Source organism: Megalobrama amblycephala, linkage group LG11 (assembly GCF_018812025.1).
Source record: "Megalobrama amblycephala isolate DHTTF-2021 linkage group LG11, ASM1881202v1, whole genome shotgun sequence".
Taxonomy (NCBI): Eukaryota; Metazoa; Chordata; class Actinopteri; order Cypriniformes; family Xenocyprididae; genus Megalobrama; species Megalobrama amblycephala.
In genome coordinates, this window is record NC_063054.1 from 13,807,105 (window position 1) to 13,833,917 (window position 26,813).

Sequence of the window (26,813 nt, forward strand, 5' to 3'; positions counted from 1 at the left end):
GGAACGGCATGAGGGTAAGGGTCATTTTTGGGTGAACTAACCCTTTAAAGGAATAGTTCATTCAAAAATGAACCCTCATATCATCCTTATTGTAAAGTGTTACCGAATTTTCATTTATTAATTACTTTTTTTATTACCTACGTGTAAACAGCTTGTAATGAAAACAAACAAACAAAAAAAGACCTTCCGTGTCTTTCTAGGTTGAATATGAAAGCCTGTAGACTGATTTTTATGTGAAGGACTTGGGTCATTTTTTGCCGGGAAAATCAAAAGGATGTGATGTTTATGCGCGCTCCCGAGAGCCTCTCTTCTGTTCTATGACACACAAAATGAATTTTGCTTCTCAAATATATTTTATCATCAAACTGTATAATTTTAATACCTAATCTGTTGACATGATGTTGATGAATTGCAGACCTGTTGCAAACATATCCACATCGATATGATCAGATGCTTTCTTAAAGGTAGGGTAGGCAATTTGTTTTTTAAACACTTTTTGTTATACTGGTTGAAACTCTTCACATCCTGATAGCAATCAATAATAGAAGTGGTCTAAATATTAAAACATGTACATATATCTTATGTGGAAGTCTCAGGACCAAAAAAATGTTCGTCCAATCAGATACCAACACACACCCTGCTTGCGCAGACATTGCACATCAACAGCGCGTTCGATAAGGCTATGCAGAGTTGTTGACAGACAGCCACCAAACAGCAAAAACAAACAGCAGCCACCTGTTACAGTTCCTCCTGAAACAAAACAACGAGTTTATGCTGCGTTGTAACAGTAATTACGAGATGCCAACCCGTGACGTTCTACCTGAAGCTGTTCAAGTGATCAGACTTGGATTTATGTGTTTCTATGTCAACACTATCAACGGCGAAATTGATCTGCAGCAGTCAGGTGGTACAACTCTGTAAGCTGTTTACGATCATCATTGTTGTAATGTTATGTGCTTTGAGACAGGAGGTAATTTAACCCATGAGAGTGACACTTTACAGACTCTGCTATGGCTGTGTGCATTCATGTGTTTTCAAGGAGGCTTGGCTTTGGAGATGCTCTGAAAGGAGGGTGGGATCTTATGTTTTCAAAGCTAACTTGCTATTGCTAGCCTCTCTGCAATTGCCTACCCTACCTTTAACTCGAATCAAGTTCAGTCTTTTGTACATTATGTGTGCACAAGTACAAGCACAAGCATGCAATAAGTTGCTGGCTGCAGTTCACTTAACGGCCACCGGTGTCGCTAATAACAAGGCTTTTTGAATTCTACATATATCTCCTTTAATACAGATATCAGTAACAACATCTTTTAATGTTGTTTGCAAACATTAAAGGCATATTTGCTTATATGTGATTCTCTTATATAGTTTTGGTCTACAATACATAAAAATGTAATTAATAAGACAATATGTCCAGAGGAATGTTGGGTCATGTAGACGGATCAGCAAGCTAGTTGTTATTAACATTTATACAAGATGTTTTCTCCAAACAAAATCTAAAAACAAACTAAAATTTCTAAATCATAAAAGTTTACATGGAGAACTTAACATGATATGACAGGAGTAAAATTATTGGATGTTTCATGTCCCGTACTGTTGTTTGTGTTGTGTTAATACAAACAAGGTGGTTCAATCTGTCCTGTACTCAAGCTGTGAGTCGGCATGTCCCAAGCTGCTCCTCTAGTCTGCGTCCTCAGGTTTGGGTCTGGCCAGGTTCGAGCGCACCCGTGCCTGGTCTACAGCATCTAACAGGTTCTTGGCATCCATGGCCAAACTGTGGGCCGCAGTCAGCATCTGTTTCTTGCACTCTTCCTTCAGAGAGGTGATGGCGTTCTGCTGGGCCAGACGCATCTTACTGATGAGCTCAGCCAAATCCTTATTCAACAACTTCTGAGTGCCTTCGATCTGAGAGCAGAGACAAAACATGTTGAGTTCACCTTTGTGCTCTTAAAGACTAATCTGTATTAGAGAAGATTAAACTCACTTTTAGCAACACTTAAGGAGCATTTCACTATGAAAATGCAAAACCGTATGGACCTTTATATTGTTAGGGCCCTATTTTAACGATCTAAGCACATGGTCTAAAGCGCATGGCGCAAGTGCGCTTAGGGCATGTCCGAATCCAATTTTGCTAGTTTAAGGACGGGAAAAATGGTTGGCGTGCGGTCTAAAAGGGTTGTCTCTAATTCCCTTAATGAGTAATGGGTGTGTTTTGGGCGTAATGTGCAATAAACCAATCAGAGTCTCATCTCCCATTCCCTTTAAAAGCCTGCTGCACTCGCGCCATGGCAGATTCGCTATATTCATGGTGGAATTTGCAAGCGGAAAAACTGAATGCTTCTCTAGCGAGCAAATGGATCTGCTCATGCATGAGGTTAAAGCGTGCAAGCAGACCATCTACAGGACAAGCCGGATTCCACCAAAGCATTTTTATCTTTATGCACACAATAATAATCTTTTACACTGTAATCCTTTTTATTTTTAATATTTGGCATGTTTGTGCGCTGATGCGTGAGTGTACACGCGTGGTGAACCCGCATATAGGCGCATATTACTAACGAAATATTGCACCATTTACTTTAGACCAGGTTTCAGTTGGTCAATGCCGCACTCTATTTCAGTTGCCTCAAAATAGTAATGCGCCAACAATGCACCTGAACACACCTCGTTTTCAGACCAGCACGCCACGCAAATGCATTTGCCATTTAAACAACGTATCGCAGGACGTGAAAATGATAACTGCGTTGGGCTGAAACTAGCAAAAAACACTTGCGTTGCGCCTGGTGCCGCATTGTGCTGGGTGTATGACAGGGCCCATAGTCTCATAAAATCAGGTCTGATACCTCTGTTCTACAGGAATCATGCAGAGTTGGTAGTATATCATCCACACTGTTGATCAGATTTCTTAATGAGAGTCCGACAGTCTGCAAATGAACAGGCAAAAACATTAAAAGTGTGTGAATCCACATAGCACAATCCTCAGACCAAAAATGTAATAAGTTTTAAATCTAGGCTTTTTGTTTTTTGTTTTTGTTGTCACTAGGTGATATGACCAAAATCTTATTTCACAATGGGAAATTTTATTTCACTGTTTATGATATAGTTTCAATCTCATACATTTTAACTAAATGAATATTGCTTGTTCCTTAGCTAGCCATATTTTAACCATGTTCATACTTTTTAACTTGAATACATTTTTAACTGAATACTTTTTTAACTGAATAAATTATATTAAAATCATCAGAACATTATGATGATTTGAATAAATGCATTTTGAAAATATGATTATTATTAATAGTCTATGCCATTAAATCTTACCCGTTTCATTTATGTATAACTGACAAATATGCATCACAATAAGGTTCATGAGTTTCTCTTAAAACAGTGTAATCCAAATGGATGGAAATTTTATATGCCGATATATGTTATATGTTCGATTACAAAAATATTAAATTTAGGCATAAATATTTTTTAATGTATAGTCTTCACTGTATGAATTAAATATAAACTGTTTCTTATTATATATAAGATACAAAATTCATTCAGTCAAGAAAAGAGTGATTTTCTCTCTGTCTTTTGTTGTTTCACCATTTTCTTCTAGAGCTGCTGTGCAGCCAAAATTATTTTGCTGTTATCACTGTAAAGCTGCTTTGACACAATCTGCATTGTAAAAAGCACTATATACATGAGGAAGACTTGACTTTGATTAACAATAATGACACAGACAGCACCAGGTATATTACGCTGTCAGTCAATGTGAGTAATGCGTTTAGTTTTTTTTTTTTTTTCAAAGCTTATTGCACTTAATAACTCTTTTTAACATCACACTTCCCACTTTTTATTTTCTCATTCATTCATGTTTCTTTATCACTAATAAGTGTCAATAGATTTAAGTAGTACTCTACATCTCTATGACAGACACTTTATATTGTCACTACGATATATCCTCATACCGCCCAGGCCTAATCTCACCTTGACAGGAGAGATATATTCAGTAGATGGCAGTGTGTTAATGTCATTTTTCAGCTGCACCACCACTTTCACGACGTCCATGACACACTGGTACACATTATCCTCTGAGCGGTCCAGCTCTGCTGTAGGAGTAGGCTGAAAGAGAAAGAACAGGCATAAAAATGAATTATGGTTACAATCATTGTTACTGGGAAAATGGGGTCAATTATTTACACATTAAACATATACAACCTGCATACTGTACATAAGTGTAAATGAGTCTTTACCTGCATTGCAGTTCTGGGTGGTTTTGAAGGAGGATGATGCAGTTCAGCTTTAAGTAGATACAGGAAACAGTCAGTATAGGAGGTAACAGGTTAATACGACACAAGAATTACATCAATTTTCTCATCAAATATAAATAAATGCAATATAATTTGCAATAGATTGACAGCCGTATCTTGATTTGAAATTGAGTAAAATTATCACTTTGAATGCACTTTGAATCAACAGAGGACTTACCATAACTAAGTGGCGGTTCAGGTGCCTGTTAATAAATAAAAAAATCATTATTGGTGTTGTCAAGTTATCTGACAATAAAATTTTACATTCAAGTTTTTTTTACATAGTACTATAAACTGAAATCTGGAATGAAAATATAATTGATAAAACATGTAATATGGATTTAAAAATTAAAGAACATACCTCAGGAATATTTGTCTCCTCATGAACCATTGGGTCCTGAGAAAGAGCAGTGAGCATGCAATGTGTATTATAACAAATATTAAAGACAGACCTATATTTCCGTACGTAAGAGATGGGTAAAAAGGTTTTCCTCCTTACCAGAAGCTTCTCCTCTTTCTTTAACCATTTTGTGTCCTCCTCCATCTGCTCTTTCTGCATCTTCATAGTATCCTGCATGCGATCCTTCTCCACCTGCCACAGCCGCTGGGCATCTTCCTTACTGGATGGCCCAAAACTGAACTCAGCCTCCTACCCCGTAGACACACACAAACACATATAGCTTCTAATGAAAGTCTGCAGTTATTTTATTTTATAATTTTTTAAAATCAAAAAATTCTTAAAAAACAAAAACAACAACAAAAAAAAACATTTAAAATAGACATCATGGCCTAATTTTACCCCAAGACTGAGGCGTCGGGGTGAGGCCTTGGGAACGGACAGGAGGCTGGTTGAGTCTACAGGTGACTGGTAATCACATGGGCTGGCCAGGTCTGGGGAACTGGCACATAAAGCCTCATTAAGCTGGTGAAAATAAGAGCAGAACAGATTGAATTAATATAAAATTAAATATATATAAATTATAATTTTTTACATTTATCATGTACAATATTATACTCCTATATACAATATACAGTATAGGTATATGCAATATATGATTAAATATTCAATTATTCTATATTTACAACAATTCAGTGCTTAGTGTTTTAAACCTAAAAGTATACTTTTCCTATAGAACATTTAAACAAAAAGAACAAACTACCTGAAGATGTAGGCCGACTCCAAGGGTATTTCCGAAGCGGGCAGTATTGACTCTGGAAGGCTAGAGGTGTAAACAAAATACACTGACTGTTAAGAGGAATGTGCTGCTGTAACTGAGTGTAAGGGCAAACAAAAAGCAAATGAAAGCTGAGAGCTACCTTTGGTGGAGGTTCACTAATGTTAAACTTGGGCTCCAGGAACCGGGTGTTACGGACTTTGTCTCTCTCTCTCTCCACCTCCGCCTCCTTCTCCATTTGGTGGACATCGCTGTTAAAAAGAGTGTGTTAGTTACAATGAATATAAACACAATGGAAAAAGATTAATAAAATGTCAGTTAATGCAATGTTCTCATATCAGTAACAGTAATTATTATAGGGCAGAAACCTGATGTTGCAGGCTAGTTCAGTGAAGGTGGGTCTCTCGCGGGGGTCGTAGCTCCAGCAGCGGGTCATGAGTGAGTACAGGGCAGGAGGGCACTGCTCAGGTTTGGGCAGTCTGTTGCCCTGTTCCAGCTGGTTAATCACATCACGATTGTCCAGCCAGTGGAACGGCTGTTGACCTCGGCTCAAAATCTCCCACATGCACACAGCTGGATGGGAGCAACACGAGAGAATAAAATGAACATGAATCAAATTTTACTCTTCTCATTCTCAAATTTACTTATTTTATCAGTGACTTAACATTTTTTTCATTTTACATCATTGTGTTCCTTTGTTTAAAAAAATTCAAATCGTAAAACTTTTTTTATTTTCACGTATGGTCTTAGACTTTTTAGCCCACTGTATGCATATAAACAATCCAATTGATTTCCCAGAATGCTCTGTGTTTTAAAAATGTATAAGTATTAGGTAAGACTTTATTTTACATTGTAACATTCCATTCAGACAATTTTTTGGTCCTGAGACTTTCACAGACAATGTATGTATTTTTTTTTTTAAATATTTAGACCACTTCTATCATTGATTGTTATCAGGATGTAAAGAGAATTTAAACCAGAATAACAAAAAGTGTTTATGAAAAAATACCCTACCTTTAACCTTGGTTAATGTTAATTTCAACATTTACGAATACATTTTTAAAGTCAAAAGTTGTATCTGTTAATATTATTTAATCGACCTGGGTTCACACGAACTAACAACAAACAGTTGTATTTTTATTATCTAATATTAACAAAGATTAATAAATATTGTAAAAATGAACTGCTCACTGTTAATGTTAGTTATTAATGGGACCTTACTGTAAAGTGTAAAGTGTTTTTTTAAAGAATTTAATACTTATATTCAGCAAATGTGCATTAAATTGATCCAAAAGAACATTAAAGACAGTTAAATTTCAGTTCCTCTTTTCTGAAAAGTGAAGGCCAAAGCTTGAGTAACTGTGTTGGGATCATCTGTGCAGCACTTTTTCCTTGCCTCAGTACTGCAGATAGCGCATCTGGAAAGGCAGCACTCTTATGTGAAGCCATCCATCAGAAAGACTGAGTGAAAGATCATGATTCACAGAACATGGCAGCTGAGGCCCAGAAACAGAGGAGTCTCTGTCTCTCTAGTCATGTGTTATTTACCCAATGTGTCAGTGAGGGGCATCAGAAATAAAATCTGTTGACGTCTCAAGCTCAATATAAAGGAAGATATCAGTTAATTGAAGACTAATATAAATACAGTACAGAAAAAGTATTAGTTGAGTTTTATATCAAAACGATTATTTGGTAATCATACCAAGAAATAAGATCTAGCAAATTGTTGTGAAGGAAATGATAGTCAGTTATTGTATAATAATTTGTATAAATTAAGTTTGATAGTGGGCCTGGAGCACTGAATAATGTTTTCAAGCAGGAGGTGGTTAAGCATGCCAAAACAGGAAATTGGATTCATAAAAATGAATTATGTGCCTTCCAAGAACTTTACGATGACTAATAAAGATTTTATATATTACTTGTTTCTAAACACCAGACTTAAAGTATAAATATATAAAAAAAAGTTTTGGCACTATTTATTAGCCAAACAAGCGTCTGACTAAATTATTGTAACAGTGTTATTGGTTGGTACACTGGCCATGTGTTAAATCTGATGATTTTCTTCTATTCACTCACCAAACATCCACACATCACTGGCCGCAGTAAAGCGTCTGAAGTTAATGGATTCAGGAGCCATCCATTTGATTGGTAAACGAGTAACAGATGCTGGAGACATAATGCAAGGTAATGAGAAATTGCTACGCTTCCCAAACAAAAAATAAACATCAACACAACTAAGAATATTTTTTAAGCTTTATGTAACGTGGCATTAGAGGAGTTTAGATGCAGTTTCAAAAGGGAATGAAACAATGAATCATGAAATGATTAAAAAATTACAGCTTTTATGAGTGTGTAAAACAGCTGAGGTAACCTTTGTAATATTCTTCATCCTCTATGTATCTGGAAAGGCCGAAGTCACCCAGCTTCACAGAATCAGGGGTGGCAACAAGCACATTTCGTACAGCTATGTCTCTGTCAACCAGATGACAAACAACAACAATAATGAAAATTTAAGATTAATGCATGGATTTCACAATGTCTTAGTATTTGGTTTGTCTCTTTTGCTGTAAAGACAGCTGCACTCAAGCTGTATGAACAAGTTTGAGTAAAACCTGATGATCCCATTCTCCAGCATTTGTTGAGATGATCTAAAGAGCATCTTGAGCTTCAATGGAATCAAGAACATCTGACCATCCGTACAAAGAGTTGTATGGACAATTTCACAAATCTACTTACTTGATTAGTGACTAATATAAGAGATTTTTAGTTTTTATTTTACATCATAATATTCCATTATTTAAAAACATTGTTTATTTCCAAGTATGGACTTTTTGGCTCACTGTATGTATATAAACAATTTGAGTGATTTCCCAGAATGCTGTGCATTAAAAATATAAACACATTACTACAGTACATGCACTAACAGTTAAAAAGTTTAAGGTCAGTAAGATTTTTAAATTTATTTCAAATAAATGCTGTTCTTTTGAACTTTCTACTTAAAGAATATAATACATATACACAGAAATAAATTACATTTTAAAATATATTATAATTGAAAACAGATATTTTCAATTGTAATAATATTTCAAAATATTGTTGTTTTATTGTATTTTTGATCAAATAAATACAGCTTTGGTGGACATAGGAGATTTGGTTTACACTTTATTTTAAGGTGTCTTTGTTACACTGCAATCAGAGCTGGGACTACAGTTACTTTTTTATGGATTACATGATTACATATTTTTACACAATAGCAGTAAGCTGCTCACAATTCATTGATTCTCCTAATTTTTCATTTAACGTTTATATTTTTTCGTAATGAACCTGCCGCTTATATACATTTGTGATTCTTCAAGCTTTTCTGGCGGTGAGGGGGAAATATCTGCTGTTTTCTAAATTTACTTAATTTTAAGTAAATATATTTTAAAATCATAAGATGTGATTTTGTTTTATTCAGTGTTACTATCAGCAAACACTAACAGGTACATAAGTAAGTGTTAGTATTTTGGAGTATTAACTATCCATACATTGCACTTTAAAATGAATCTGTTGAGGCTCTTGTTGGTGAATAGAATATATTTTTTGGAATATATTTTTTCTTTGAATCTGTCAAAATAGTACAAGGTTATCCTACAATATATGCGACATCAAATAAGGGTTATCACAAAAGTAATCTAAATGTAATCCAAAAGTAGTAAGATTACTTTACCAAACATGTGTAATCTAAGAGATTATATTACTGATTACAAATTTTGTCATGTAATTTGTAATTGGTAACCGATTACAATTCATAAGTAACCTACCCAGGTGTGACTGCAATTATACATTTACGTTCTGAGTAATATTAAGTTATTACATCTACTTACTATAGGGTAAGGATTAGGGTTTAGTTTGGTTTAGGGTTAGTTGCATGTAATTACAGGAGTAACTACATGTAACATATGTAACAATGACACTGTAAAATAAAGTGTTTCTGGAGATTTCTTTCAAACACATCAAAAAATTGTAACAACATCAAACTTTTGAATGTATATGTATATCAGATGGGTAATAGAAAACGTCTCGGTTACGTATGTAACCCTCGTTCCCTGAAGGAGGGAACGGAGACGTACGTCAGTAGTGACCGACGAATTGGGATATCGCTTAGAGAGCCCTATCTATCTTCGAGTGTAAACTAAAACAAGCCAATGGAATTGGCGTGCGATATTTGCATAATGCGCACCGCCCCAGCGACAGGTGTATATAAATGAGGAAGCGGATGCGTTCGCATCTCTGTTTTTCGCTGAGGAGACAACTGGTAGGTCCGCAGCATACAGCGAGGGTACAGAAACTGTGGCGACGGGACGTACGTCTCCGTTCCCTCCTTCAGGGAACGAGGGTTACATACGTAACCGAGACGTTCCCTTTCAGTCGGTCACGTTCGACGTACGTCGGTAGTGACCGACGAATTGGGATCCCAACTAAAGCGCCACAGTTACGAAACCCCTTCCAGTGCCCAGCGCAAGCTCAGCCGCCCATAGCACCGGCTGGCGGTGAGGAGGGGGCGAGCTTACACCGAGAGAGTCGATACTGCTGTTCCCAACCACTACCCACTAAGTGAGACTAGACTACACTGGGGAAGCGTAACCTTTCGTGGGAAAGGGAACGCTGCGGAAGACCACTACCTACCCAATGGGGGAGGAGTTTACGTGGGAATACACATATGGACTGGCCCGGGGGGGCAGTACGCATATGGAGTCCCTGGGATGGCTCCACCTGGTTAGGGGGAGACTCATCTGACAGGTGACAGCAGAGCTGGCTCTGCTAAGGGAAAGACACGGACTCGGCCCGTAGGGAGTTTTAAACCGTGGACAATTACACATATGGGACTCCTCACGTAGAGGGGTCACGACATATGGGCCCCAGCCTAAACCCGGTTCTCAGCGTCAGCGACGGATGTAGGCCTGGCACCAGACACTCCGCAATGTCCGAGCCGAAGGGGGATAGGCGGAGGAACTCGACAGGGTCTCGCCAAGCGGGGAACTCAACTGGAGTGAAGTATGCACGTATCCGGCCAGTGGCGGGAATGCGCATTGCAAGCCGACACTTAGAGCCGGGGCCTACAACACGTGCCTACCTGACCTAGTGGATGCGAGTACACGTGAAGGATACTGGCTCTACACGTAGGCTATAAAGTACCTAGCGAACGTGTTAGGTGTCGCCCAGCCCGCAGCTCTACAAATATCTGTCAGCGAGGCGCCATGAGCCAGCGCCCAGGAAGGAGGCCACCACCTCTGGTGGAGTGAGCTCTGCAACCCTGAGCGGGCAAGGGCACGCCCTGGAGATTCATACGCCAAGGGCGATGGCATCCACTATCCAGTGGGCCATCCTCTGCTTGGAGACAGCCTTTCCCCTTCTGCTGGCCTCCGTAACAGATGAAGAGCTGGTCTGAAGGTCCTGAAGCTTCGCGTTCTATCCTACGTAAACGTCGCAGAGCGCGGACGGGACAGAGCAAAGCTAGGGCTGGGTCTGCCTCCTCCGAGGGCAGCGCTTGCAGGTTCACTACCTGATCTCTGAAGGGAGTGGTAGGAACCTTGGGCACGTATCCAGGCCGGGGTCTCAGAATACCACGTGAGAATCACCGGGCCCGAATTCTAGGCACGTTTCGTCGACCGAAAATGACTGCAGATCCCCTACCCTCTTCAGGGAAGGCCAATGCAACCAGAAGCAACCGTCTTAAGAGACAGAATCTTTAAGGTCTGACTGATTGCAAAGGCTCAAAGGGATGCACCCCTGGAGAGCTGTGAGAACCAGGGTCAAAGGTCCCAAGAGGGTACGGAGGAAGGGCGAGGAGGATTTAATCGTCCTCGCTCCCCTAAGGAACCTGACGACCAGGTCGTGCTGACCAACAGATTTGCCATCTACCCTGTGGTCGTGGTAAGCGGAGATATGGCGGCAACATACACCTTTGAGGGTGGAGGGAGACAGCCTTACGCTCCAACCCTTGCTTGCAGGAAGGAAAGCACGGACTCCGATCGAAGCATGATCGGGGGTCCTTCTCGGCGAGAGGCGCACCATTCGACGAACAGGTTCCACTTCAACGCATAGAGCACGTCCTAGTGGAAGTGCAAGCTCTAGCGGAAGTGATGGTGTCTACAGTACCGCAGGCGGGTAAGTCACCTAGAACCTCCGCATCCCGTCCAGGGACCACACGTGGAGGTTTCCACAGATCGGGACGCGGGTGCCACAGGAGTGCCCCGTCTCTGAGTCAGGGAAGGTCCTTCCTCAGAGGAATCGGCCAGGGAGATGCTGTCGCGAGGAGAATGAGGTTCTGAGAACCAGGTCCGAGTGGGCCAGTACGGAGCGCAACTAACAGAACCTGCTCCCTCGTCCTCCCTGACCTTTGCACATGAGTCTGTGCGAGAAGGCTCACTGGGGGAAACGCATGTTTGCGCAGACCCGGGGGCCAGCTGTGTGCCAGGTGCATCCTGTGCCGAGCGTGCCGCTCGGTCAGGGAATAAAACCAACTGGCAGAGGGCAGGTTTCCGGGGAGGCAAACAGGACTACCTGGAGCCTCGCCGAAACGCTGCCAAGATCAGCTGGACCGCCTGGGGGTGGAGCCGCCACTCTCCTGGCAAGTAGATGCTGCCGTGACAGCTCGTCGGCTGCACATGGTTGAGCACACCTGAGACACGAGTGGCCCGAAGGCGACCTCAGAACGCTTCTGACTCCACAACAAGGAGATGGCGGGCGAGTTGCGACATGCGACGGAAGCGTAGACCACCTTGACGGTTGGATGTACGCAACTGCCGCAGTGTTGTCCGTAGCGGACTAGAACGTGCTTGCCCCGACAAGCAGCCCTTTGAAGGCGGGCCAGCGCAAGACGAACCTGCTAGCAACTCGAGGCAATTGGATGTGCCAATGCAGCTGAGGCCCCGTCCAAAGACCTGACACTGCATGCCCGTTGTACGTGGCACCCCATCCCGGTGGCAGGAGCATCTGTGGAATACCACAGCATGCCTGGACACTTGTTCTAGGGGCACTCCGGCCCGCAGGAACGAAGGGTCCGACCACCGGACTGAAGGCTTGCGACGGCAGCTCCTGAGTGATCGCGGCACACGGAGCGTGCCGCACTGCCACGCCCATCTCGGGACCTCGGCCGCGGAAGCCAGTGTTGAAGCGGTCTCATATGAAGCAGATCCGAGCAGCGTTACCGCGGCTGCAGATGCCATATGCCCCAGGAGCCTCTGAAAATCTTTCAGTGGGACCGCTGTCCTGCCGCTTGAAGCGTAGCTCAGGCAGTTCAACACCGACTGGACGCGCGTTCCTCGGTGAGACGCGCTAGTCCTGTGCGACCGAGTCCTAGCTCGAGACCGAGAAAAGAGATCCTCTGCACAGGGGCGAGTTTGCTCTTTTCCCAGTTGACCTGAAGACCCAACTGGCTGAGGTGTCTGAGCACCAAATCCTTGTGTTCGCACAACTAACCCCGGGACTGTGCTAGAATGAGCCAGTCGAGGTAGTTGAGAATGCGAACACCCTGTTCTCTCATGGGAACAAGGGCTCCCCCTACGACTTTCGTAAAGACGCGGGGAGACAGGGCCAGCCCGAAGGGTAGGACTCTGTACTGATATGCTCGACCTTCGAACGCAAACCGCAGGAATGGCCTGTGTTGCGGAAGAAACGAGACATGAAAGTACGCGTCCTTCAGGTCGATCGCTGCAAACCAATCTCGGGGACGGATGCACTCAAAAATGCGCTTCTGCGTCAGCATTTTGAACGGTAGCTTGTACAGGCTCCGATTCAAAACTCGCAGGTCCAAGATCGGTCATAACCCACTGCTCTTTTTGGGTACAATGAAGTAGGGACTGTAGAACCCTGACCTCATATCGGCTGGAGGGACCGGCTCCATCGCGTCCTTCCGCCAGTAGGACTGCGATCTCCGCACGCAAGACAGGGGCAACTGACATCTTTCACTGTAGTGAAGAGGACGTCCCTGAACTTGGGGGGGACGCCGGGCGAACTGAATCGCATAGCCGAGCCTGATGGTCCGAATGAGCCAGCGAGACGGACTGGGGAGCGCTAACCGGGCTCGCAGAGACCGTAGCCAAGCGGGACCAAAGAGACCACCGGCGTACCCGCAGCGGGGCAGCGAGGTGGAACACAGGGACGCGGCTCGGGGGGCTCTCTTTGTGAGGCGGCCCGAAGCGGCGTCACAGTGTGCTAGGCAACACTTACCTGGTTCCACGGATGGACAGAGGGAGCAGTCGAGGCTTTGGCTGCCCGCTGCTCGCTGCTGTCCGCTGGCGACAGAAGAGGGGGATGAGAGTGGTGAGGTTTTTCTCCTCCCACTGCTCTCCAGAACCCTCTTCAGACCTGGAAATGGAGGAAACTGCTCTTTTTTAATTTTGGGTACCGCTGCCTCTTGGGCCAGCGGCGGAACAGAAACAAACCCAATAAAAGGATTTACCACCCGGCCCTCCTCCGGGGGTGGGGGTGGGTCAACTCTCCCGAAGAGCAGCCCCACCCATTTCTGGGTCGCCCGTCTCAGGGGTGATTCTCACCAACCACTAAACAGCTGCAGAGACGGGAGGCGTCATCTCCCCGCAATGGACACAGCAGAGCCTGCTGGGCCAGAGTTTCTTGCAGGGGACGACACCCTTGGCGACGAGCAGACCGAGGGGCGGCCCAAGAGGAACTCAATGGTTTGTCATGGGAAGCTCCCCGATCCGCTACTAACTGAGGAGAACCGCTGGGCTCAGTCCTCGACAGTGTCACCGAAAAGGCCACCTCGTAAGATGGGAGCATTGAGAAAGCATTTAGCTTGACAACCTCTCGCACCTCACAAGGTAAGCCAGGGGGCACTTCTGGACCACTGAGGTGGACATCGTCTGGCTGAGGGCCTGCGCCGTGACTTTGATCACGGTTAGTCAACAAGCGCAGCTCAACCCCAGCACAGAACTACCCTCATGCAAAAAGAGTGCCTTGGCCTCACATGCAGGGTGGGTGTGGTCTGTGTACAGCCACCCCAACCAAGAGGGTAGTGAGAGAGGAAAAACTTATGCAGATTTTGGCACTTTTGGCATTCCATATTTATGGCACCAACATACCCCCATACTGCCAAGTTTTCCATGCACATCTGGAAGACCCAGGAAAGCATGGCTGTAAACTCCGAATCTGAGTCAGCATAGGCACACACCATTACAGTGGGCAGCATCACCCTCATTTCCAGAGCATAACAGCACTCTCTCCGATGCTGCAATCGACGTCTGTCCCTCAGCTGGAGCTCTGAATGAAATGCTAGGTTCCCCTATGAGTAGGACCAGCAATCCAATCCAGAAACTGCACAGCTTGCAATGCGCTAGAGAGGGAGGGGCCCTAGGGGGTTGGTTCCCCGAAGGAACCCCTCAACCTCATGTCACCCAAGCCATATCAGCAAAGTAGACCTCTTCTGGTGCACCAGAGAGGGCGCTACAATGGAGATTATGCAAGGGAACCGCGCATCTAGAGCGCCGAGCGAGCGCTGGGTTGCCGTGACAACCCGCGCTGCAGCCCAGCAGCTCGACGGCACACGACACGCAGAGGAGCGAGAGGTTTGCTCTCGCTGATCTCCACGGTCTTCCCAGAGTGTCGGGCAGACCCGCGGCTGTGCTTTTACACACAAGCGGCAGCTGGCCAACAACAGAGGGGACTCAAGCTTCCCGGAGAAAGAAGAGTCACGACCGGCGTGTCGACGTGATCATGTTCTCATATGAAAACATGAAACACCCACGAACATCATTTCAACACGCGCCCAGACATGTGAAACAGTGATCGTGGCCGTCAGTGAGGACAGGAACGACCGCATCCAGAAACACAAGTAGGATGTCATCTTTAAAAAGACGCGAATCTACTTGTGTAAGCTCTTTCAGGGACTTTACTCTTTTAAAAGTGCTGAAGCACGCAGGGGAACGGCCGCCGCAACACAGACAGGGATTGTGTGCAGCCTGTCGTGTGCTCTCTCTCTCTCTCTTTGAAGGCGCTCACTCTTACCAGCCGTAAAAACGGCTTTTCAGCGCTCAAAAGCGCACCGTACCGGCCGTGAGAACAGCCTTCCGACGCTGTCAAAACAGCTATTTGCTCAAAAACGGCAAACGAAACAAAAACAGAAAAAGAGAGGACTTCAACCCCGCTGCTGTGCTGTTCGCCTGCACTCGGAAAAAAAGAGAAGTTCAACCAAAAAGCTTGACTCGTCTTCTAGCAGACACTCGCTTGCAGAGAACAGGAACAAACACCGTTCGGCTCCGAAGCGAAAAGCTGAAGATGCAACGCACCTGCTGCTCATTATATACCCGCGCTGCGAGGCGAGCAGCTGATGCATATGATTGCATGCCAATGTGCATTGGCTCGTTTTAGTTACACTCGAAGTAGATTGGCCTCTCTAGCGAGATTCCTATTCGTCGGTCTGTCCGACGTACGTCGAACGTGACCGACTGAATGGGAACAGATATTTTCAATTGTAATAATATTTCAAAATATTGTTGTTTTATTGTATTTTTGATCAAATAAATACAGCTTTGGTGGACATAGGAGATTTGGTTTACACTTTATTTTAAAGTGTCTTTGTTACACTGCAATCAGAGCTGGGACTACAGTTACTTTTTTATGGATTACATGATTACATATTTTTACACAATAGCAGTAAGTTGCTCACAATTCATTGATTCTCCTAATTTTTCATTTAACGTTTATATTTTTTCGTAATGAACCTGCCGCTTATATACATTTGTGATTCTTCAAGCTTTTCTGGCGGTGAGGGGGAAATATCGATGAAATATATATTTAATTTATATATGAAATAATATAATAATAATAATAATAATTATATATATATATATATATATAATATAAAATATAGATAAATATTGCTGTTTTCTAAACTTACTTAATTTTAAGTAAATATATTTTAAAATCATAAGATGTGATTTTGTTTTATCAGCAAACACTAACAGGTACATAAGTAAGTGTTAGTATTTTGGAGTATTAACTATCCATACATTGCACTTTAAAATGAATCTGTTGAGGCTCTTGTTGGTGAATAGAATATATTTTTTGGAATATATTTTTTCTTTGAATCTGTCAAAATAGTACAAGGTTATCCTACAATATATGTGACATCAAATAAGGGTTATCACAAAAGTAATCTAAATGTAATCCAAAAGTAGTAAGATTACTTTACCAAACATGTGTAATCTAAGAGATTATATTACTGATTACAAATTTTGTCATGTAATTTGTAACTGGTAACCGATTACAATTCATAAGTAACCTACCCAGGTGTGACTGCAATTATACATTTACGTTCTGAGTAATATTAAGTTATTACATCTACTTACTATAGGGTAAGGATTAGGGTTTAGTTTGGTTTAGGGTTAGTTGCATGTAATTACAGGAGTAACTACATGTAACATATGTAACAATGACACTGTAAAATAAAGTGTTTCTGGAGATTTCTTTCAAACACATCAAAAAATTGTAACAACATCAAACTTTTGAATGTATATGTATACCAGATGGGTAATAGAAAACTAAAAATACTGAAATGAATGTCGCACCGGTGGACCATGCTTATTCCCTGTAGATAAACAAGCGCTTTGCAGATCTGTAGGCTGAAGAGAACCAGAGTCACGCTGGTCAAACTCTGCTGATTTTTTGTCAAGTACTTCCCCAGCTGTAAGAGCAAAATAAGAATTTGTAGGATTAGCATGGAAAAATAAAGACACTTTCAAAGATTTCCACTTTATTAAAGTGAAGCATTACACATCATATAGGAATACAGTTTTTCTTCTGCCCTGAAATGCATTTTTCAGGCCCTATGATGGTTTCTAAAGGATTGACTTGCTGTATTAAATTACGCCCATGTTTGTGCTTACCACTACTTGACTGACAAGAATCAGAGGTGTTGATTCATTCAATACTGAACTTCCTGTGAGTTTGTAAACAGTTTATGACGGTTTTACAGAGCCCGTAAATATTAATAGAGCCACATCTATGACATTCACTTAATTGAGTTTGCTACATCAATCACAGCCGTTCGGCAAATGAAATTACACTATGGATTGAAAGGGAATTTTATTGATTTAATTTAAAAGTTACGTAAACCGCTCTATCTCACATAATGTATTACTACCCTTGCCAAAATAATCCCTCAAAGTGACAACATTATAGCCCTGCAATTTTCCAAAAGATGTGTTTTGACATATAATAAAAATAAGAGTGATAACATCCATGAACAGAGCTGTTACTTACCTCTCCGTGCTGACACAGCTCCATGACGATCCATACCGGGTCTTCCTCAATGACACCGATCAGCCGCACTATGTGTGGATGGTCTAGTTTCTTCATGATAACTAGACAGATGGGATGTTATAATGCAAAAAAGAATACAGTTACTTATTATTTAACATTTAGCATAGTACCATTGTATCATGCCTTTATTGTGTATTTGGTAACACTTTACTTGAAGGGGTGTGCATAAGACTGACATGACACCTTCATAATCATGACGTGACACATGTCATGAATATGAAGGAGGTTGTATGCATGTTTATGACAACTGTCATTAAATGTCATTCGCTCAATTATGTCATTTTTAATGCAAAGATGACATTGTTTGAGATGTCCGAGTTACGACAACTTGACATAAACCAATACATCATAACCTGTCAGTGTCTTTGTCATGACAACTTGACATTATTTAGCTTTATGGGTTAACATTACATTAAACTGTCATGTGGTTGGTTTTGACACTGGCTGACATGAGGCCATTATAATAGTGTCATGAATATGTATCTTGACCTCAGCTACAGTGGTACAAATTGAACTTGTCATTAAAATGTCATTAAGTGACAATACTCTGACAAATAATTTTTTTTTGTTGTTGTTTTTTTTCCTCCAACAGAAGGTCAGATAATAGACCATTTCAAATTTCTTAAAAAAGATGACACTGTTATAAAATAATTGTAAGATTCTAAGAACATCCTGCGCCCGTTTTTGTGTTTCTGTATCTCTGTCTAGCCATTACATCATGCTTAGAGAACATGTTGCTTTTCTTAGAGCTGTGCACAACCCCTACTGATTGTATTAATGCTGAGTTGCCATTTTCACTTCCTATATTTGCAATATATAATTGGCTCTCTGGCCGAATAAACTTTGTATCTTGGTTGAACTGCACTATCTGTGTCTGAGTCTTCCATTTGATACCCTGGTACCAGCTTTTCTGTGCTGGATCGCTCAACCCGAATAGATCTTTTTGAATTGTATTATTAAGTTGAATTATTATGGTAACACTTTATTTTAGGGTCTTTTAACTAGTTGCTTATTACTATTAGCATGCATATTACTAGAATATTGACTATTTATTAGTAATTAATAAGCACATATTAATGCCTTATTCTGCATGACCTTATTCTAGATTCTCAATCCTACCCAATACCTAAACTTAACAATTAACTATATTAAGAAGCAGCAAATTATGAGTTTATTGAGGGAAAAGTCATAGTTAATCGTTTATATATGTGTTCCCTATACTGAAGTGTTACCAAAATAATGTAATGTAATGTTAACCCATAAAGCTAAGTAGTTTTTTAAGTTTGATAATTAATCTGCTATGTCATGTTTATGACAGGTTATGATGTTTTGGTAATGTCAAGTTGTCATGACAAAGACACTGACAGGTTATGATGTATTGGTTTATGTCAAGTTGTCGTAACAAAGACATCTCAAACAATGTCATCTTTGCATTAAAAATGACATAATTGAGCGAATGACACTTAATGACAGTTGTCAGAAACATGCATAAAACCTCCTTCATATTCATGACACGTGTCATGTCATGATTATGAAGGTGTCATGTCAGTCTTATGCACACCCCTTGAAGTAAAGTGTTACCGTATATTTTTGCTAGAGTCCAAACATGTCTGTATAGAAGGTCCCAGAAAATGAAAATCCATCATTAACCATTACATAAAACTTCAAAATCTATTTTGTGAAAACTATTCATTATTTATTATTGAATAAATTGTATGACTATTTTATTTCTACCAGATAAAATATTTTAGCCAAGCGTGACAACTAGAAACATATTCATTATAAAAAAAAATTGAAAAAACGGTGTGTTCAGATTTTTTTCTGTATTCAACTTACTAAAAAAGCTTTTTTTGTACGCTGAATATGGAAGGTGGTCTGGCGGAAGATAGATATTTTACTTTATAACTTAAATATGGGCATTTTTCTTACACAAACGCTTCACTTCGGAAGACCTTTATTAACCCCTCGGAGCGGTGTGGAGTACATTTATGATGGATGGATGCGCTTTCTTGATGGATGCACTTTCTTCAAACTCATTGGTCCAATTCATTGCCATAATAAAGTTTTGATGCGTCAAGACATTTATTAATATAACTCCGATTGTGTTCATCAGAAAGAAGAAAGTCATATACACCTAGGATGGCTTGAGGGTGAGTAAATTCTGGGGTAATTTTCATTTTAAAGTGAACTAATCCTTTAATTTTCATTACTTTTTCATTTTTAAAATTAGGCCTTCTTATACAGTATTTCACATATCAAAAGAAAAAAACAGTTGTGGTGGTGATTTAAAATAACAATTATCTGATTATCTAGATTTTTAGTTGTGTAAATTATTTTAAACTTGTTTTGTCTTATTTTAAGTCATTTTAAGTAATTTTGAGGCCCCCTTGGAAGTGTGCTGAACGCCCCTAGTGGGCCCCGGCCCCTTGGATAAGAACTTTTTTCTTGCGCATCATTTCTAATCAAGCTGCAATTTTTTCAAAATATGCAAAAATATTTATTCAATATGTGTATGTAAAAGACATAAAATGCTAGCTATGATATTAGCCTTGGCAAGATAAAGGAGTCTGATATTTTAATCCAAAAATATTTATAATGTAATTAAACAATATATCATTTGAGATATGCTTGAAAAAATTGACAGTTGTGACAGACAATGACAGAGTTCTCTAGTGATTGATATGTACTGTATATACACGTGTTGTATACACAAATTAAATATTTATTGTCTAAAAGTCCACAGGTCCAAAATTTCCCACAGTTGAAAAAACACCCATCTCTTGACATCAGACACACCTATGTCATAGGCTTTAATAAGTACCTTAAGTTTTCATTCACATACCTGCTTCACCAACAAACTTCTCTCTGACGTCAGGTGCACACTCCTTACAGGTCTTCACCGCAACACTGATCTTCTCCCCATTCTAACCAAGACAAATATTGAAAATTCTAACTATTCAATTAAAATATTCATAATCATGTTAGTTAAGTCACTGATGATAAGATTTACTAATGTTATTGTGAGATATCTAACAACATTATGCTAAATGTAAAATGAATCCAGATTTGACCCACTAAAAGCATTTTAGAATTCGTTTGCATAATCACATGACTAAAGTGTCTGGAAGTACTGCTTGCCTTTTTCTGGTAAACTCCTTCATGAACCTCCCCAAAGAACCCTTCACCCAGCATACGTTTCAGGACAATATCTTTCCTGTACAGGCCCACCTTTGCTATTGCGAAACACATGAAAAACTATGAGAGGACTCGAACATCAATACAAAACATCAATACAGTACAAACAATATTGATTTTACAGTGCTATAAAAACAATTCCTTTACATACCAGGTGGTGGCGGCTTTTCATCTGGGATTTCGCAGTATATATCAGAGTCTGAAAAATGGAGTTGATGTTATTCACATTGTCAAAAAGATGTTACAGTAAATATCAAGCTGGGATTGTAAGTAAAGGAGGGTTTGATACTCACTGCTGTATCTGAAGCTTTCTGTCTGCTTCCTAACAGCAGGAAAGAGTGAACAGCATTAAGGACAAAGTATCTAAAAACTGTGCAATGTTTAATCAGCATGTCCAGATCTATCTCACTTTTTGTAAATTATTCCATATGAGATCACTTTAGAGTTATAGTAATTAATATTCGTTCTGTGGAGAAGAAAACAGAGATAGAGGAATGTTGATGTACTTACCCAGAAGGAATTTCAGGAAGAGAGTTGCGCAACTGCACTCCTAAGATAGCAAAGATAAATCACAGTTTGCAACAAAGAGATTTATGGCATTTCCCAAACCCACATTAATCACAAAAGACATGATTCAAAATGCACAACGTTCAGAAGAATGCTGCTATAAACTTTATTCTCAGATCAACTGGAAAACTTTTAGTAATTTATCTCATTGGTAAATGCCTCTGAAACTAGCTCACACAAAATCCTTTAATTGACACTTTGCCAGATGACTATTGACATTTGCAGACATTCATTAATTGGGCCTTACCTTGAGATTTACTTTTATTTGGTCCAGCTATCAAAGATGAGTCTGTGTGGTTAAGCAGCCGACAGTAGCCATCAATCAGATCAGCCATGTTCTCCGCAGTGGCAAGAGATGCCACGCTGACAGAGAGAGGCTACGAATGGAAAGAAGGTCATGGCTAGTTTAATACAAGAGTGGCATTGTGGATATAAAGTTTAACAACCTAAAACAGCACATTCTTACCTGTTTGGCACCCTCAATATCAATAAGTAACAATGTTCTGCCATCAGTTTGTGCATTATACTTGATACTTCGGATCTGTTTAAATTCAGCAAGACAGACAGCCTGGGGAGAGTAAAAGAGAATGAACTTGAAACAACATTTGGAGACTGACAACTATGGAAGCTTATTTTGCCACAGAATAAAAAGGTAATTGCGACTTTTTTCTACCAATTTTGAGTTTATATATAACAATTTAGACATTTTTCCACAGAATTGCCAGTTATATATCTCGCAATTCTGAATTTCAAGTTATACATCTTTGCAATTCATAATTTTTTCTCAGAATTCTGAGTTTACATCTTGCAATTATCACACTTTTACTACACTTTTATAAAAACAGAATTGTGAGATGCGAACTCAGAATTTAACTAGCAATTGCGGGATATAAAAATGCATTTCTGACAAAAAAAGATAGAATTACGTGATAAAAACTTGCAATTACCTTTTTTATATTTTTATTCTGTGGCAGAAATTAGCTTCCATAGACAACTGACATGAGAATGAAAATTAAGTGATTGTAATTGAAATAATGATTTTTCAAAGTATGACGTTGCTCACCGTGGAGTCTGCTTTGATGCGTTGACGAATGCCTTTGGGACCAATGACTAAATCCACTGCTAGACTCCAGCCTTGCTGTGTAGATTAAGAAGAATTTCAGTAAATTAAGTAAAGCATTTTTAAGCATTTTTAACTCTTTAAATAATCCCAAAAAATTTTTAACACCTAAGTTAGGAAATGTGTGGGAACTTACCACTAGCTCACAAGGGAATATTTCCTCGTCAAAGTTGGAGAATTCTCCATAAGTCTCGAAGAACTTGACCATACACTCGTCCTCTTTTAGTATAGCATACTGCTGAAACGTCTGCTGGATGAGCTTCCGAAGTTGTTTAGGCTGTTAAAACCAAAATTTTACACTTTAGATGTAGAATTTCACTGTGTTAAGTTCTCATACGCTGGCAGTTTTTATTTTATCAGGGTCCTAATCACCCTGAGAGGGATTATTTGGTGATCCTTTTTTTCTCTGCATTTTATTCATTCAATCAAAAATACATGTCATATGAGCTGAATTTATCATATCTGTAAAAGGTTTGCAATTGGTATTATAGGTTGTGCGGAACAGCTGGTTAAGGAGAAATGATTACTAGTACTATTTAACATAGATAACTTCAACTTTAACTTGGGAAATGGCCATTCAATCAACTATGTCACCACTGAAAAGCGGAAGACAAATCTAACCTTCATACTGTCAATAAGTCCCTTAGGAAAGAACAGGTCCAGACCAACATCTTTTCTAAATAAAAAAGCAACAATATTAGCAAAAAAAAAACAACACCTTTTTAAAGTGACTTTTGTACAAATGAAAAATATGTACTTACTCTAGTAAGTCAAAATTTGTCTTTTTCTCTAGACCTTTGGCATTCATGTCTTTATAAAATCTCCTGAAAGACAGAACAAACCACATATGTGATTCACACAGTTAAAAAATATATATATTTTTTTTCTAGAATAATGTAAATTGAATTATAACTGTGCTCATTTCAGTTCTGGAAAAAAACGATATCTACTGTACAGAACTTGAAATATAGTTCTCAGTTGTTGGTCATGAAGTCTTGCAGTTACACTCAATAACAGACAAACAGAGTATGCTGTTCTTTACCTGATCTCTAAACAGCCTAGCTGAAGTGCCATGCCATCACTAACTTTGCTAGCATGATGTTGCATGTAGTCACTGCGCACCTGGCACAAGAGGAACAGAATTTTAATGCACTGACCAACAAAAGGTGACTACATACAACCACAGAGAGGAAGCAAAAAGGATGTTTGCTGACCTGTTGATAGAAATACAACAGGAAGGTTCTGTCTTCTTTTAACCTCTTCATGAAATCAACAGGAATGTAGCGAATTCTAAGGTCATATCTGAAATAAAACACACATATATATGCAAAATGAAAATAACAGCCATTTTATTGGTGATGTGAGTGGGAGTGTTGACCACCGTCATTGTCCCTCACCTCCACTCTGCCTCAGCATGATGGCTCTCGTAGCGTTGCTCAACCTCTCCTACAGTCAGGTTTGGGTGAAGCCAGTGGAGCTCCTCAGATTTGAGGTGTTTGAGCCTCAGCCCAAAGCAGCCTGGGTTCTGCACATTTGGGCCCAAACGCCCACTGTTCAGAATAGACTGGATGATAGTCTGATGGATTTAAGCAAAATACCACATGTTCAGATAATGTGTTCCAACATTTGGATATTAATTCTAGAAATACCATGAATTAGTTTTGACAATCATATATGAACGCTAATGTTCAACAGTTTAGGCTCAGTAAAAAAAAATCTTTCATTCAGCAAGGATGCATTAAATTATTAAATAGATAAAGTAACAGTAAAGACATTTATAAATATAGCTGCAAGCAGCAATTATGGGGCCAAGCACAAATAAGGCACAACAAGTCATGCCAACATGGCTGGGAGCATCAGATCATCTGCAACAATGAGCAATTAAAGACCTATTAAGATAATTTTAGGCAAAATAGCTGAAAAATCATAAATGCAGTCAATGATAAATATTTACTGGTTTATCACTTACGACCAATAGGTGGCGCTGTGACCAAATTAATGTGGCATGGTCAGAGTGAGGTGACAATGACACTCGCAAAGTTTGGTGTCAATATATACAATAGATATAGCCTCAAGAGTCATTTTGGCATCAAGCCTCGTAGCTGTGGTATACGAAAATGGTTTTGTCTATCAACACGAAATCCATAACTTTTTGCAGGAGTGGTCTGAAGATGATACGATTCGATTTTGGTGAAAATTGGACCAATGGTCTAGGACGAAAAAGTATGTTTATAAAGAAAATTTAACCCTTAAATGCATGACTGTTTAGCCAATCATTCTTACATATTCGGGTCTTTATCGACCCGGATCTACAGTATATCTAACACGGAAGGATCTCTACCTGTCGCGATAATATAAAACTCCTCTGATATTAGAGTAACAATTACAGAAGAATAAAATAAAGCATATTTTGTTATCTTCTGGAGCTTGGAAGGGTTGAGTTTGAGCAGATGTCTTATGCCATCACCACTTTCCTCGTCAGAGCTCATTTCCCAGTAAATTCAGCAAATAACAGGCTAGTTTTATGTTTGAGGTCACGAATATGAGCCCATTCGCGATCTCAAACATATTCTCAGAACTATATAATTTTCAACATCTTCAAAATCAATATTTCGATCGCTAACAGATTCATCCAGTGACAGTTACAGTCATATTTCATTGTGTTCAGTACTTTCTTTGCAGTAAATCGCTGAGCTATTTCATGTTTTTCTTATTATTTTGTTTTCTGTCTGAATGAGTCGTCACTTCAGCATTGTGTATCAGACATTGCCACCTTGTGGAATAAAGGTGAATTGCACTTATTCCGTCATCTAAGATTCAATTATTGTTGTGCAAAAAATATACGTACACTCATACACACCTCGGGTCTTTTGCGACCCTCTACAATTTTTACAAAAAATGAATACAAAAATAGGCAGTCTTTTAAAATTTTATGATTTTTTTCTTGTTATATTCTTTATAATGAATTGATTGAGGAATACCAAGAAGGTTGATGTCTAACTTTAAAAAATGAACAAGGAGGCGGGTAGTGAATGACGTCCCGGGTCACTAAAGACCCGAGGTATGCATTTAAGGGTTAAAAAGGCAGACAGGAAGTTTGTCTGACTATGGCAAAATTGGCAACAATGTGCACAGAATGACCCATGGAATCTATTAAGACCAGTCTCATTACAATAGGCTACATTTACATAAAGCTATTAGCATTTTATAAAATTTCATTATAACATTTGTTATATGAATTTATATGTATGAGAACATAAAAAATGACCCATGGGCGACTTTGATTAGATTTTTTTGCAACTTCCTATCAAAATTTTGACATTTTGGCTACAACATTAAATTAACCAACTATGGTTCCATGTTTCCTACGCTGGGTTCGTCTCGATCGGACTAACGGTTTCGAAGATATTCGCAAAAGTTTTTTGAGCGCTAAATCACCACGTTGCACAAACCACAAGGCAAAACCTAGCATGTTTGGTAATGTTGGACTCGGCAAGGATTCAGGGGCCGTATTCACAAAACATCTTAAGGCTAAAAGTAGCTCCTAAATTGCCGATTTAGGAGAATCTCTTAAAAATAATGGGCGTGTCAGTCCTAATTTTAGGAGTCCTAAATTGTTGCTCTAAGAGTATTTCACAAAGCATTTTAGCACTAAAACTAGCTCCTGTGAAACATTAGGAGTAGTCAAGAGACTAAATCACTAAGATCAAATGACAAACAGTCCTAATCCACCCAAAGACACTGTAAACCATTGAGCATAGCGGTAGAGCCTTTGATGTTCAAGTTTTTCTTCATAAATGCAATACATTTTGATTTATAGATTTGAATCTACGATGAGACGCCAAAAAATTTTTTTTAACAAATAAATAAATATTGTCTGATAACCTGTGGCAGTGGTTTTCACAAGTTCACATTTACAAATGATTGAATATAGTAAAAAAAAAAAAAAATTTAAAATAAGCGTATTTGTGTGCTGTCCAAGGGGATAGAGGGCTCCGAGCTTGGAATTTAGCCCTAACCCAAAGTTCTCCCCGTATCCCCAGCCGAGAGTGAGGAGCGGGGTGGCGGAGGGATACAGAAAACTGTCGAAGTAACTGTAGGCGAGTCAGCTCTCGTCGGTGTATATATTCCTCCTCT

The 26,813-nt window shown here is 40.0% G+C and overlaps 1 protein-coding gene across 4 annotated transcripts in view; it reads right to left on the reverse strand.

The window, feature by feature from the left end:
• Positions 1–1,257: 1,257 nt before the first annotated feature.
• ptk2bb (protein tyrosine kinase 2 beta, b) overlaps positions 1,258–26,813 on the reverse strand; it is a 32,391-nt gene continuing 6,835 nt past the window's right edge. For all 4 annotated transcript variants that reach the window (XM_048206246.1, XM_048206243.1, XM_048206244.1 and 1 more), the window contains exons 3-31: positions 24,074–24,252; positions 23,891–23,978; positions 23,719–23,798; positions 23,438–23,500; positions 23,298–23,352; positions 22,813–22,953; positions 22,620–22,694; positions 22,023–22,124; positions 21,804–21,933; positions 21,500–21,539; positions 21,283–21,311; positions 21,141–21,188; positions 20,933–21,027; positions 20,637–20,718; positions 17,735–17,835; positions 17,041–17,156; positions 7,842–7,942; positions 7,547–7,636; positions 5,839–6,043; positions 5,613–5,721; positions 5,456–5,515; positions 5,095–5,217; positions 4,795–4,944; positions 4,657–4,692; positions 4,474–4,498; positions 4,239–4,285; positions 3,973–4,107; positions 2,844–2,924; positions 1,258–1,905 (exon numbers count right to left, since the gene is read on the reverse strand). In XM_048206246.1, the coding sequence (XP_048062203.1) occupies positions 1,681–1,905; positions 2,844–2,924; positions 3,973–4,107; positions 4,239–4,285; positions 4,474–4,498; positions 4,657–4,692; positions 4,795–4,944; positions 5,095–5,217; positions 5,456–5,515; positions 5,613–5,721; positions 5,839–6,043; positions 7,547–7,636; positions 7,842–7,942; positions 17,041–17,156; positions 17,735–17,835; positions 20,637–20,718; positions 20,933–21,027; positions 21,141–21,188; positions 21,283–21,311; positions 21,500–21,539; positions 21,804–21,933; positions 22,023–22,124; positions 22,620–22,694; positions 22,813–22,953; positions 23,298–23,352; positions 23,438–23,500; positions 23,719–23,798; positions 23,891–23,978; positions 24,074–24,252 (2,811 nt within the window). In that variant the 3' untranslated portion in view covers positions 1,258–1,680. The remainder of the gene's footprint in view (positions 1,906–2,843; positions 2,925–3,972; positions 4,108–4,238; positions 4,286–4,473; positions 4,499–4,656; positions 4,693–4,794; positions 4,945–5,094; positions 5,218–5,455; positions 5,516–5,612; positions 5,722–5,838; positions 6,044–7,546; positions 7,637–7,841; positions 7,943–17,040; positions 17,157–17,734; positions 17,836–20,636; positions 20,719–20,932; positions 21,028–21,140; positions 21,189–21,282; positions 21,312–21,499; positions 21,540–21,803; positions 21,934–22,022; positions 22,125–22,619; positions 22,695–22,812; positions 22,954–23,297; positions 23,353–23,437; positions 23,501–23,718; positions 23,799–23,890; positions 23,979–24,073; positions 24,253–26,813) is intronic.